At 42.6% G+C, this 13,842-nt stretch overlaps 1 protein-coding gene across 1 annotated transcript in view; it reads right to left on the bottom strand.

Moving 5' to 3' along the window:
* The window catches only part of LTK (leukocyte receptor tyrosine kinase), a 97,435-nt gene extending 91,216 nt beyond the window's left edge, over positions 1–6,219 (bottom strand). Inside the window, exon 1 of the mRNA XM_075502744.1 lies at positions 6,064–6,219. Within this exon, the coding sequence (XP_075358859.1) occupies positions 6,064–6,106 (43 nt within the window). The 5' untranslated portion in view covers positions 6,107–6,219. The remainder of the gene's footprint in view (positions 1–6,063) is intronic.
* Positions 6,220–13,842: the final 7,623 nt, after the last annotated feature.

Raw genomic sequence — 13,842 nt, forward strand, 5'->3', positions numbered from 1 at the left:
AAAAACCACTAAGTGAGCAACTGAAATGCATGAATAAATGCATCATTCTTGGCTGATATGCCAAAGCTTATGGGATTTCAGATACCAATTAGCTGAAAATCTGTGATGTCTTACTAATAGACGTGGCTCTCCCATTAGATAGAGCAAAAGTTAAGCTGAGTTGCAAGGATAGATCTGTGCTTTTTAGAAAGACTTCAGCTTTTAATTCAATACTTCAGTCTCATTCTTGACTACCTTTAACTCTGATGAGCCTGCTGTGTCAACAGGTGTCTCTTCTGGTTTTTTTAAACTCATTCAGTGTCATTGTCAGGGAGTTTCTTTCCTTCATATAGAATAGAATAGTTCAGTTGGAGGGGACCTACAACAATCACGTAGTCCAATTGCCTAAAATAAATATAAAGCCAGTTAGAAATCTTAACAAGTTTTTCACCAACAAGTGGAAGAAAAGGTTGTACAGAATTGTGTAAAGTTTCGTGTTTTTTCCAGCCAGCTTTATGTTAAGGAGCACATACTGAAAACCAACCTGAAATTCTCCTAAAAAGATAAAACCTGGCCTGTGGATGAGCATCTTACTGAAATTCTGAGTTCTATTTCCTCAGTACATATAGCAGAGTTGCTTTTGCTAGGTGAGGAAGACTGAAGGTCATCTCTGTTTGCTTTTATGTCATTTCTCTCTGTTTTCATTACTCTTCATGTGCACGGTTGTGCTGGTATCATACACACTGGAAGAAGTTGCAGTGTAGAGATATACCACCTTGAGGAAAGCTCTTCGAAGCAGCACACCTGAGGGCGGCAAAGTGCTTCAGTGATGCCCTGCCACTTACCTGGGAGCTGTAGTCCTTCAGGCAGTGCAGAGACCCGGGGAGGTCCTGACGGCACATTTGCTCAGTTGTAACGGTCCGACACCCTGAGCTCCCCCTCTTGCACATCGGGCATAAAAAGGCAGGAACCTGGCATTGCCCAGGCATAGCCCCTCCGACCGCTAACGGTGCTGAACCAGTCACAATCTGAACCAAAGGCTCTACGTGTTCCTCCTGCGCCCACATAACCCACCGGCGTGATCTGTCACCACTCTCACAAGAGATCTTGGTTCTCCCTGTTCACTCAGAGCACACCTGTCAGACCAGCTGCAAGTCACCTCTTATCAAACACCTCAACTCACCACGTTTCCAAGCTGGCCTGCTATCCTACCTGCCACGGGTTTCATCGTTGTGTACCACGTCCTGCTGATAGCAGACCACATCAAAGCACTGGGTTTGTTACATGCCAGGAGAGGAGAGAAGCCGGGGAGCAATTATAATGGAATGGGAGGAAGAGGAATTGTAAGAGGAAGGACTGATGCTGAGAGACAGGAAAAGCCTGATCCAATTAATTAACATAATTAATGTCATTATTTTCCTCCTCTGATTTAAGTATTCAATATAGAAATCATGCTTACTCGTAAGAGTCTCAGAGTCTCCAGATACAGAAGGCAAGATGTTGCACTGCTGTTAACTGTACTCCCATAGAGATCCGTCAATTTGTGTTAACTAAGAACCCCATGGATTCCTTCCTCTCCATTTATTTCTGAAAAGAGTTCACCTGCCTCTCCTCTCAGCAGCTGCTTTGTGCTTCTGCTTTTACTAAAGGTTTGCACAAAGTTCAGTTATCTTTGTTTCCTTTATTCCTGAGGAATTCGATCCAATACCAAGCTACAAACAACGGTACCAACCACTGTGTATATGTGCAGTAATGAACATCAGCCTGAGGACAACCACCTGCATGCACAAATCCTGGTACAAATCAGTATGTGGTATTATAAGACAACGGAGCAGCTTTAATACAGGATTTTCCAAGTTACTGGCAAGGCCAAAGAAATTAAAAAAGAAAAACTGTCACAGGTCAACCTGGGAATTTTTCAGAAGCTTTATAAAATTGCAAAGGCTAACAGACTTCGGGGAGTGTTGAACTATAACATTTGATGTCAAAACTAAACATCTGATACTAAATCATGTTTAAAGATTTTTAAATAAAGATTTAAGATTTTTGAATAAAAGACTTCTCTAAGCAAAAGTTTGAATTAAAAAAACATTAAAGCAGCTAGACTCATTTGAATGTCTCAGTATGAACTAACGGGTGCACACACAAAACAAACCTCCATACATAACAGCTCAAAACCTAGACCACTTTATAAAGCATTTTAGTGTCACCACATCAGCATTTTTCACTAAAATTAATCCAAAGTGAAAATTTCTCTCCACTCTAGTCACAGACATCGCAGACGCACTTCTACACACCAGCACAGCCAGCACGCACCCATGACACACACAAGCAGGCTGGAGACAGGGGCCCTCCTGTGTGCCTGTTTACGGCTCTGGGGCGCGGGAGAGGAATGCTTTTGTAACATGTCTGGAGCGGGGCATCCTTTTCTCCAACTTTGATCTTATGAACCAATTAGACACTGTGAAACTACGGAAGACTGACAGAAAGATGGATTTCTTCTATGGCTGATCACAAGATGTTGTGTTCAGCTCTAAAGTAACAGTACACATGGCTCACTACCCGATTTCTTCCTCCTCCACCTTAGTCCTCCCTCTTGATGTAGTTTACAAATCCCCAGTGTCTGTCTGCACATGCTCCCTTACTGTGGGATTCCCATATATCTATCCTATCCTTTTCCACTGTATTTCAAAGGGTCCTCAACTTTGTAATGTCTGTGACTTAAAAAGAACTGTCTTTTTTTATTTCAAGGCGTCTTCTCAATGTTTGACTTTCAGTGACAGTCATAGTGCCTTCAATTGCATATCCAGACTGGCCACAGTATCCGTAGATATGCTGTCATTTGCACAGTAAAGGATGTGGACCTAACTCTTAAGACAAATTTCAAGGATCATTTGGTGCTGTCCTGGTTGGAACTACTTAAGTGAAAATACTGAAACCACTACTGTACCTGTATGCTACTTTAACTGAACAGAGGTAGGCACAAGAAGCAGAAAATAAGACAGAAGCTCTTCAATGAAGAGGCAAAAGAGAATGTAGGGCCCCATCCCTTCCACTCTTGGCATGCTCTCCTCTAGGCAGATAAAGGGATACACAAAGTAGTAAAGATTTGTCCAAGTGAGACAGATGCACTGGTTTATTTTAAGTTGGCTTACAACAAAATGAGGTACTCCGATATAAGCATCTTCACGCATGTGTGGAATGATTAAACTTAAACCAGCTTATACTCACTCTGTAAAACAGGATAGCTCAATTCTGAGACGCAGACAAACCCAGGGAGAGGAAGAAAACCTTCCGGGATTCTGAAAACAGTTTGTTAGACAAATGCAAGGAGGAAGTAGCATCCAGGAATGGGGCGTTCACCATTGCCATGCTGATATACCATTCCACAAGCAAACAAACAAAATGCTGGCTGTCTTACTCCTAAACTTGCCATCAACCTCCCTATGCCTCTCTGCCTTAGAAAGGATTAAACAAAACCCAAAACCATTCCTCAGGCTGAAATTAAACATAACATACCCTATTCTGTGACAACTCTACTACAAGTATTGGAAAGAGCTGTAAAGAAAGACTTGACAAAATGCCTCTACTAATATTATCTCAAGAACTGTGGTTATACTCAATAGCTAAACACTGAGCAATGAAATAAACATGACTGCACTTTTGGAAAGGTGTTTGAGGTTTGCCCGGGACGTATGTTGTGCTGTAATTTTGCAGACAGTTTGCCCTCCACACCCAGAGGCAAGAGCCCAACATCCAACCAAGCACGACCCAGTTTTTCGTAGAGGAGAAAAGGACTGACCTACCCCCTCCACCAAGCTCAAGTAATCAAAGGAAAATCATCCAATATGAAGACTCAAAGCAATGCTGGTGTTTAAAATAAAAAGAAGATTCTCCCACACATTCTTCTGGTGGTTTTTTTCACCTTCTTCCTAGCCATCTCCTGAGACCTGAGGCTAGTGTGCAACCTCAGCTTCTGAATTACTGTGAAGTTGCTTTGACACCGAACAATGCACATTTGTGCACTGAGTCCGTTCCTCGTTTTGTTGTTGTTGTTTTTGGGGTTCTTTTTCTGAGTTTTTTTTTTCCGCTGTTGTTCTCTACAACTTTCTGAATTTTCTCATAGAGTCTTAATTTTTGCACCAAAAGGAGTTCTAACCTCCTCCAGTGTTTTGGTGTGCCAAAAATTTTCAATGGATGGGAATTCTGAAATTATCCTTTTAGGATACAGCTCATTAGAAAGGCATATGCCAGCCAGTAAAACAAAGGAGAGAAAAGTGAACCTGTAAATTCAATTCCCTCATCACCAAGACCTTGGGCTTTCCAAATAAAGAAGGAAATGTAAAGCCACTCCAAGAATATGCTCCAGGAAAAGTTCTTCAGTGGAAACACAAGCGGGTTTTAAAATAATTGACTGCAGAGTCTGAGAGCTCACCATAATAACTCAGCGAGACAAGCAACCCCCATGTGAAGACTGTGACAGCAGCTACACAGTTAAATGCTCATGAATCCAAGTCTCTCCCTGGGTGATTGAGATTATTTTTGGCAGAAGACTGGACAGAGATTGTAAAATGTATGTTTGTTTTCATTTAGCTCTTTACTTGCTCTCTCTGAAACACACCTTTTTTAATCTCTGTCCTAATACAGTCATGCTTCAAATCACAGACATGGAGATATAGCAAATATAATGACTATTCCTTACACTAACCTTACTTGCATGTTGAAAGTCACTCCACCAAAAAACACTAGGATGATACTTAGCAGCTCCTGATGAGACCACATGCCATGAGAACTGAAGCTGTGGGGGGACACACTCTGCTTGCATGGGGTATACTTGCCCTGGGACCCTTTGATAGTAAAGCAACGTCCTCCCAATAGGAGTAACAGGACAGAAAAAGCCTGAAATCAAAAACTCTGTGCTGTGCCTTGGCATTCAATTGTAAATAGAACTAAATGATGAAACCTGCTTAAAAACTGATGTCCCAGTGTGTCTTCACATAAAAGAAAATATATACAGGTTCAGCATTTAGCTAGAGACAGAGAATTTCACCACACTAGCAAGAGCAAGCTGTAGCGCCTAACAACCTGTTTGCTTTACCTCCTTTCCTGCCTGGAAGTAATACGATTTGTTCCAGGAAGAAATACAGAAATGTCTCCTTGTCTAAGGGTCAAGATGATGTCCCTGTCTCTGCACTGGGGGTACTGTTGTAACTTCAGCTCTCTGAGAAGTTCAGCATGTCCTGATACAGGTTTTTCTCTCCTTATTTTCATAACGAGTTTGCTTGCCACTGTGCACATGTAGTAAATGTGTGCCATTCCTACTTTCTCCCATCGTTGCTTGCGTGCATGCTGCCGCTTCCCAACTGCTCTCCTATCGCTGCAGCTTCCCTCCTAACATCTCCCTCCTTCTCTCCTACTCTTATTTCATTCCTCTTGCTGCATTTCAGAACCAAAGCTGACAATGTCAGAGCAGCACAAAGATTCCTTTCAAAACTCAGCCTGAGCACCACTCTCTAGGTGGGAGCTCACAACTCCATCTTTCATAGCCTCGATACCTTCTTCTCCCTTTATCTGTCTCCTTCATCTCTCTCCTTAGACAAAGCATCTTCTCCAAACTACACCTTTTCCTGTAAGCAACCTTCACTACTCCTGGGGCATTACGTTCTCCCACCTCTCCAAAACAGGCCCAGAGAAAGCAATCCACTAATCAGAGAAGCAAAATGGTCCTGGGGTATAGCTGTTAATTTCATGCTGAACCCTTGCACGACAGTGCCTGCTTCCAGCCGAAGAGCCTCGGTCAGCAGCAGCCTTTCTAAAACTCCGGATCACCTAGTCATTTCAGTGAACGAAATTTACTTAGAATCAATAACCATCAAGATTTATCTTCCCATATGTCACCCACTTCCTATATGTTTCATGCCAGTACCTTCTCCCCCCTCTCCTTTCTTCCCCACTCTTTTGAAAATAACGCTTTACCGGTTTTAAAGGTAGAAGGGAACGGGCAATGAAATAAGTCCGAGTACCTGGGCATAAGAGGGAGTTTGCACCACAAGGAGAGGGGGGGAAGAAAAACAAGTTACTTACCCACAGCGGTGACCCACAGCACCCGCTGTGGGAGCCGGGTCATGGCTCCGCGGGGTGCGGGCAAGTCGCAGCCGGGTGCGCGGCTCCGGAGGGGACGAGCCCGACTCCTCCTGCGGGCTCCGCAGGAGCTCTGAGCCTGGGCTCGGGCTCCTGCTGCCTTGGAAGAGAACTCCCACCTCCTGCTCAGGAGGGCTCGCATGGGTCCTAGAGCCACCCCCCTTCCTTCCCTCCTCCTCCTCCCTTTTTGCATACCGCTCCTGCACGATCAGCAAATCCGTAAGGCAGTTGCTTCAGACATGAACACATCCATCTATAATTTTTTTAGGCATTAGTATTCACTAGGAGAAGCTGAATTCAGCATCTTACTGGGTTGTTTCCCCTTCTCAGTCTTCCCTTGCAGCTGCCTCAATGACACACACAAGACATGCACTGCCTGGGCCAAACTCAGCTCGTATTTAAGATGATAGAGAAGATTCCCCTGGCCTGGAAGTCCTTTCACTGACTGCCTTGAAAGAGAAATCAGACCTATTTAGACAGCCTAGATACCCGCCTTTCTTTCCTTAATTTCACTTATAACCACTTAACTCCTGAGCAAGACAGCCTCAGTCGGTGAGACAAGCCACAGGGACCTGCAACACGGTAAGGCGTAGGTGCTCTGCCTGCAAGCTTGTGCATTCGCTCTTTAAAGACTTTACTTGTTAAACTCCTTTTTCTTCTGATCCATCAGCATTTCAATTACATTAGTTCACTCTGCCTTCTACTTGTTTGCATGTGGGTTTTTCCTTCACAGGGAGTTTATCTTAAAACAGCTATCCTTTTTATAATCAGAATACATTCTTTCTGATAAATTCTCCATGTGGATACCCTTACTCTGGATTAGGAGTGCTTTAGTCCAAATTAGCATAATTTTTTGTGGCTGTGGGCTACAATAATTCAGACTGGAAACTGTTATGAATTTAACAGGTAGTAACCGAGTCTTGAGTAAAATACCATTCACACTGTAGGCATTGGAGAAAATTGGACCTGACATGAATTAAAGCCCTGATAGGACTGGTGCATCTGGCACTTTCAAGGCAGAGGCCTGCATTCCATTTTTAATTGTGGGTCATAGATTAGACTAAAAATTTAGTGAATTTACTTAACCTTCTGTGAATCTTCCACTGATATCTATGAAAAGTATGCACTGCTCAAGGGTAGAATTTGCTTTTGTACCATAACCATATCTTTGGATCCCTGGATTTACTCTTTGTTCAGCAACATATTGCCATTTTCAACAGATTTAGAGAAGCATATTTCTGAACACAACCTGCATGATTTGGAAGAACACATATTTCTGAGGCTTTCCTCTATGGCCACATCAATTACCAAAGTATGGTAGCAAGAAAGACAGACATTATTGCTTGCTTATTAACTAAGTTTATATAAACTGTCCCCTAAGCAAAGTAATAGACCAAGAATAGCGTGTGTTCCTACTCAAGACCAAAAAAAAAAAAACAGGCTGCCAGCTTTCCATCTCTTCATAAATAACTTTCTTGGCTGAGGCTCTGGGACTGCAAAGCAGGTAATTTTTTACTCCAATTGGTAAAAAGGTAGAGGCACCTCAGGAATTTCTATACTTGTCTAAACCCTCCTGTGAACAGAAATGTAAAAAATCTGTATCTGCAAGGAACTAGTAGCAGCAGCAGAGACAGAAAAAATAACAGTGTTTCTGACAATACTCAGTTTTAAAGCAGTTCATATTTTCCATGGTTTTCAGTTAGTTTGGCCAAGACAGATGAATTCTGAGGCTCATTACAGAAATGTGAGGCATTCTATAAAAATGAAATAGATGCGTGTGATGCTTTTAAGCAGAGAGTAAAAGCAGAAGAGGAGGTGACTAATCTCTGACCAACTGGCTCATTAGCCAGTTTTGAGGGTTTGAGTCCTGGCTCAGAAAAGTAAACCTTGGTCTACTGGAAGGTCTGCAGTTAATCCTCAGCAAGGTAATCCACATCTGGCAAGCAAAGGAAGTCACCCAATCCAGAAAAAAGCTGATATTCTAGGAAATCAAAGATTTTAAAGATAAGGGACAGGAAAAACAAATGCTTCATAATGAAAAACACAAGAAGATATGCAGAGTGAGAAAACAATGGAAGTCAAAACAATGCCCAGCATTTGGAAATAGGTGCATGAACTACAACCAAATGCCACTCAGCAGCGGTTTGCAAGCTGTACAAGAGCATGCACAGCAAGAAACAAAACACAACAACAACAAGGGAATGACAGCAACACCACTAATTCAGCGGAAATCTCTGTAGAAGTAATTAGGAGCAATGGACAATGCTGCATCAGCAGAGAAATGAACTGTCAGTCTGGAAGCAACTGTGACAACTACATGCTTTTAAGTTGGGCACTAACGCACAAGCTATCTGCCAGAATCTGGATACCAGCAATTGAAAAACCTGCTGGTCTTAAACAATGATACCAACTCTGGCTCAGCAACTCAGGAACAACCTGCTGGAGCCCAGGAGAGGGAAGCAGATACGCTTATTCCTATTCTTATGTTCTTCCGAAGGCATCCATTATTGTCCACTGTTGCAAACACAACACAGAGGGCAGCACAGAACCTTGATCTAACCCTGTAACATCTCAAAAACGTTCAGATCAGGGTTGCGAGACAAGTTCCCACCATGCTACCAAGAAAATTCCTCAGAACGGAAGGGAGATGAGGTCGAAGCACTCGCCTGCAGAGCAAGCAGAGCTACAGCAATGGGGTCTAATCACTGCCAGAAAAAAAGATGGAGTTTTCACTTACATGTACACTCAGGAGACAAAAATTTTAAACAGTGGAAAATATTCCCCACATACAAGAAGAAAACACTGGAGAGGTGATTGATACCAAATGCATTTCTACACGGGACGCAAAGCAAAGCAAATGTTCACCTAGCTTCAACACCTTTGAGAGATACTGTTCCCTCTTGGGCTGTGCAATTCATAGAAAGATACAGCACGTTTTTGATAGCATATACAGTAGAAAAGTCTGTATCGTGACATTTTTATCTAAGAAAAATATGAGGAAAATGCAGTCAGAGACTTCATAAACCTTGCATGGAAAACAAGCTGTAGGGCAAAAGCTGAACAAATACCATGCAAACTCCTTATGATGGAAATAATATCCAGCAGAGCAAGGTGGATGTGGCAGGATGATATAGACTGGCCACACTAAGATGAGGAGATTAATTTGAAACACGAAGTACCTAAAGAAATGTGTGCTCAGTCAACCTGCCTCAGCATGCTGAATGCTGCTCTACAAAACTGTCTAACAGACGTAGGATTTAACTCTTACAAAACAGTCTGGAAATCTGAAGACATTAACCAAAGATGGCCCAGTCAGAGATATGGTATCTAAGTGCAAAATTAACTATTCCTCACGTTCTTCTACTGAAAATATGGGTAATTTTTTCAAAGTTGTATAGTCAGACTTGGAAAGCAGTCAGTTATCCATAAAAGAAATTGGGTGTTAGTGTACATAAATAAAGGAAAGAAGCTTTGGCTTTACTCCATAGCCATTAAAGCTTCACGTCTTCATGCATGGAAGAACTGTGTGAGCTAAAACTGATCATAAAACTCTTTACAGCCTAAGGGACCTGGCAATTCTCAACCTAACCTTTCCCACAAGCAAAAAGACTACAGAAGTATTTTGGTTTCAAATATATGATTGCAATGTTGCATAAAAACTAAGCAAGATCTGATGATGGTTAGACACATGGTCTCTGGAGTACTTGACAAAAGAACTATGAAGCAAAAATATCCAGAACTAGATTTTATATCTGTTACACATGCAACCTCTTCAAAAAAAGTATCTATCTGGTGCCAGACAGAATGCGAACTTTGATTGCTGCAGACATTGCTGAGGGCAAACCCCTGCAGAAAGTAATTGTGGCCAGTGCCACAGATAACACTAGTTGCTCCAAATGGTTCATAATAGGTAACAGAGTGGCTTTACCCCTTAAAATTATACTAGGTAATAAAGGGTTAAATTTGTTAAATGTGACTTTGTTTCAATGCCTATGAAATCCTCAGGCATCAGAGAAAAAAGTGTTAAAAAGGACATGCACAGAATCATTTAGGGATTTAAAGTCTAAAAGTAGGACCAATGATATTTCACACCGGCCTCAGGTAAGTGGCAAGTTTGAGGAAATTGTTGTTATGCTTGTTGCGTAGGCCAGAAGGAGTGGTAAAGGTGTAGGTGGTATAAGGGGGGGGAAAAAGTAATCCCCCAGAGCAAAGTAGGCATACATTTGTCACTGCTGGCTGGGAGAAAACCAACTTATTTTTGTCCCAGACTATCAAATTAATTCCCATGTAGAAGAAAATATATTAGAACAGAACAGAACATTTCACTTGGAAGGGACCTATAACGATCATCTAGATCAACTGCCTGACCACTTCAGGGCTGACCAAAAGTTAAAGCATGTTATTAAGGGCATTATCCAAATGCCTCTTAAACACTGCCAGGCTTGGGGCATTGACCACCTCTCTAGGAAGCCTGTTGCAGTGTTTGACCACCCTCTCAGTAAAGAAATGCTTCCTGATGTCCAGTCTAAACCTCCCCTGGCACAGCTTTGAACCATTCCCACGCATCCTATCACTGGATACCAGGGAGAAGAGATCAGCACCTCCCTCTCCACTTCCCCTCCTCAGGAAGCTGTAGGGAACAATGAGGTCGCCCCTCAGCCTCTTTTTCTCCAAGCTAGACAACCCCAAAGTCCTTAGCTGCTCCTCATAGGACATGCCTTCCAGCCCTGTCACCGGCTTTGTTGCCCTCCTCTGGATGCATTCAAGGACCTTCACATCCGTCTTAAATTGCGGGGCCCAGAACTGCACACAGTACTCAAGGTGGGGCTGCACCAACGCTGAATGCAGTGGGACGATCAGCTCTTTTGACCGGCTGGTTATGCTGTGTTTGATGCAGCCCAGGATGCGGTTTGCCCTCTTGGCTGCCAGGGCACAGGAGTCATTTGTGCATGTCAGTACTACCCTTGCTGTATTTTAGAGTACCTGTATTAGTAATGTCTGACAACAGGACACCTTTAATGAACATGAGTTTTAGCAGTTTTCAGTGGAGTACGTACAAGGCATGTCACTACAAGTCCCCATTATTTCCAGTACAACAGGTCAGTAGAAAGCAGTGTCAAAATAACAAAGCACCTACTAATGAAAAATGATAGAGTCCATATTCAGCACTGTTAAATCAGAGTATGGGACCAGCAAAGCATGGCTTGTCATGGGCTGACATATCAATCAATGGAAAATTGAAAATGAGAGTGCTTGTGCTACTAGAAATGGATGTCAAGAGCCCTTGGGGACTTGTAGATACCTAAGGAGACAGATAAGGGAAAACAGCAATCCAAAAATGACTTGGAGTACCTGGAGCTCCTGCCATTTGCCCAAGACAGAAAGCTCATAACTGAGAAGACAAAACAGCTGAGGCAGTTCGAAAGCCATGGGAGTGTGTCACACAAGAAAACCAATGAAGAAAAAGGCCACCTCATGAGTCAGTTGCTGTGTAACAATCCCAGGAAACTGTGCTTTCTGACATGCCTGGCGTATACAATTAGAATCAATGAGCCCATCAGCATCTGACAACGTTTATGACCACAACCTACTAAAAGCCTGTGGATGCAAAAGCACTCTTCTTTCAATAGCACCTTAAGCTCACAGACCACCTGAATAACACACAATTTCTTTTTGAGATCCTGGGTTTAAATCACATGTCATATCCCATGGCAGTGGCCGGACCATCTGCTCTAGCAGCAACATCACGAGGCTGATATGGGAAGAAAGGTGGGACTTGGAGTTTCCTATAAGGGCCCCAATGCCACCTAGGACAGGAGACAGGTGTGAGGGATAGCCTGAGTTCAGTGAGGTACCAAAGCCTGGCCATAGAACAACTTTTCACTGACCTGTAAGGGGGTTGAAAGAGTGGCATGGGAATCAATATTTACCCTTCTCTTAAACCAGGACACCACTTCTCCTGGTGTTTTCCCCCCTCCTCTGTGATCCATCTCAGGTGCTCCATTTCTCCTTGCGTCCTACTAAGTCTTTGCTTCCAGCTGCTATGTCTGACCCTCCAGCTCAGGGCTGAGAAACTGGATCCTTTCGATGATCCAACAGCCACAAACAGGCCTGTTTTATGCCCTATTCCTTATTCATCCTTCCTGTCATGCCACTTAAGAAAATGTTTCTACATTTCTCTGATTCCTGTCTTTCACTTTGCTTATTTTTACTGCACTTTTTGGAAGCATTGCTTTAGAAGATGGGAAACTCTCCTGTCATGGCTGCACGGAGCTTTCTGCCTTTCAGTGCTAGACACCAGCTCTCCTTTAGAAGCAACAGGAAACTGTAGTTCTACCACTCTTGAAACAGGTGCTTTAAATAGCTTCATTTCTCAGTGTGACTTCCCCAAAAAGTCCAGAATCTTGAACTTCTAGAAGCTTCAACCTTTTAGGAGTTATATGAACATCTGAAGTTTATACAACAGTCCCTTCCAAACAAGATGGAGTTAAACAAAGTAGTTTAAGGTCCTTATACCCATACAAACTTCATCTGTCACCATGAGGCAATATAAACTGTGTTCTGGTTCCTGAACATCCTTCTCCTTTCCTGCACAGGGCAGCAGAGTTCTACTCCAGTGTCCAGATATCTCGCTTCTTTCTTTCAAATTTACATGGTTTTTTTACCCTCTCACATGGCTACCAGCTGGCATACGATGACATCCAGTCTAGGAGGTAACTCCAATTATAAATTAGCAGACTTTGATTGCTATTTATGCCACCTAGGCAAGCCTGCAGGACCAAACCAAATCTGCTAGTGCTCTACCTTAAGGGAGAAATAAATTCAAAACGAGCATGCAGAGGAGCTGGGCAACCTTCTAGATTCCAGGCCAGGCAGAAAGAAATGGACCCCCGAACTGGGAGTCTCTGATATGGGGAGAGACTGGATGACCCCTAAGAAGCTCTGTTTGAAAAAACTATGCAAGCAAGCCTCAGAAGTGGTGGCTGCAAAATGGTATTTACTAAGAAGCCAGGGGAACTCTGTGGACTTTGTTGTAATTCAGAAAGCAACTAACAACAACGAGACTAAGAGAAAGCCGGAAGGAAAGGCACTGCAAGCCTGTGTGGGGATGAGGAGAAATTTGATTAGAAATCTTCTAATTTTCATCTATCTGATCAAATACATCAGAGTTTTCTCTGTCTCAAAAACATCTTTTTCTACTTCATATTCTAATATAGCCTTACAGTGTGAAAGTCCTTCTCATGTTTACCATATGGTAATGAAAAGAGACAGGAGGATCTACCTCAAAAAAAGTTTCACCTCCAAGTCCCGTTACAGAGGAATGTATTTATTATATATTTCAAATAACCAAGTCTGCAATTCATTGCAAATATCTCCATCACTGTGTTCCAAGCAGGATAAAGGAGGAAGCAGAATTCTGTGCTGATTGTTCACTCCTCCCTTATTTTAAGAATTGTATCATAAGTAAGAGAAAAGTTAAATCAAGTAAATAAACCTTTGTGGAACAACATTAGGCAGTCGTAAAGTGCTGCTTCAGTATTTTTACAATAGGACTCAGCCTGAGGAACTCTAGCCAGTTAAGAAAGATGAAACACAAAGCTCAGGAAGTGGTTCCTTTCTGATGCTCTGAGGCTGAATTGCACACCCAAGTAGAAGGCATGATTGTGATCTTCATCTGCGTGTCCAAACATTATTTTTGGCATATGCTATGAGTATGGGCTT

This window comes from Mycteria americana, chromosome 5 (genome assembly GCF_035582795.1).
Source record: "Mycteria americana isolate JAX WOST 10 ecotype Jacksonville Zoo and Gardens chromosome 5, USCA_MyAme_1.0, whole genome shotgun sequence".
Classification (NCBI taxonomy): domain Eukaryota; kingdom Metazoa; phylum Chordata; class Aves; order Ciconiiformes; family Ciconiidae; genus Mycteria; species Mycteria americana.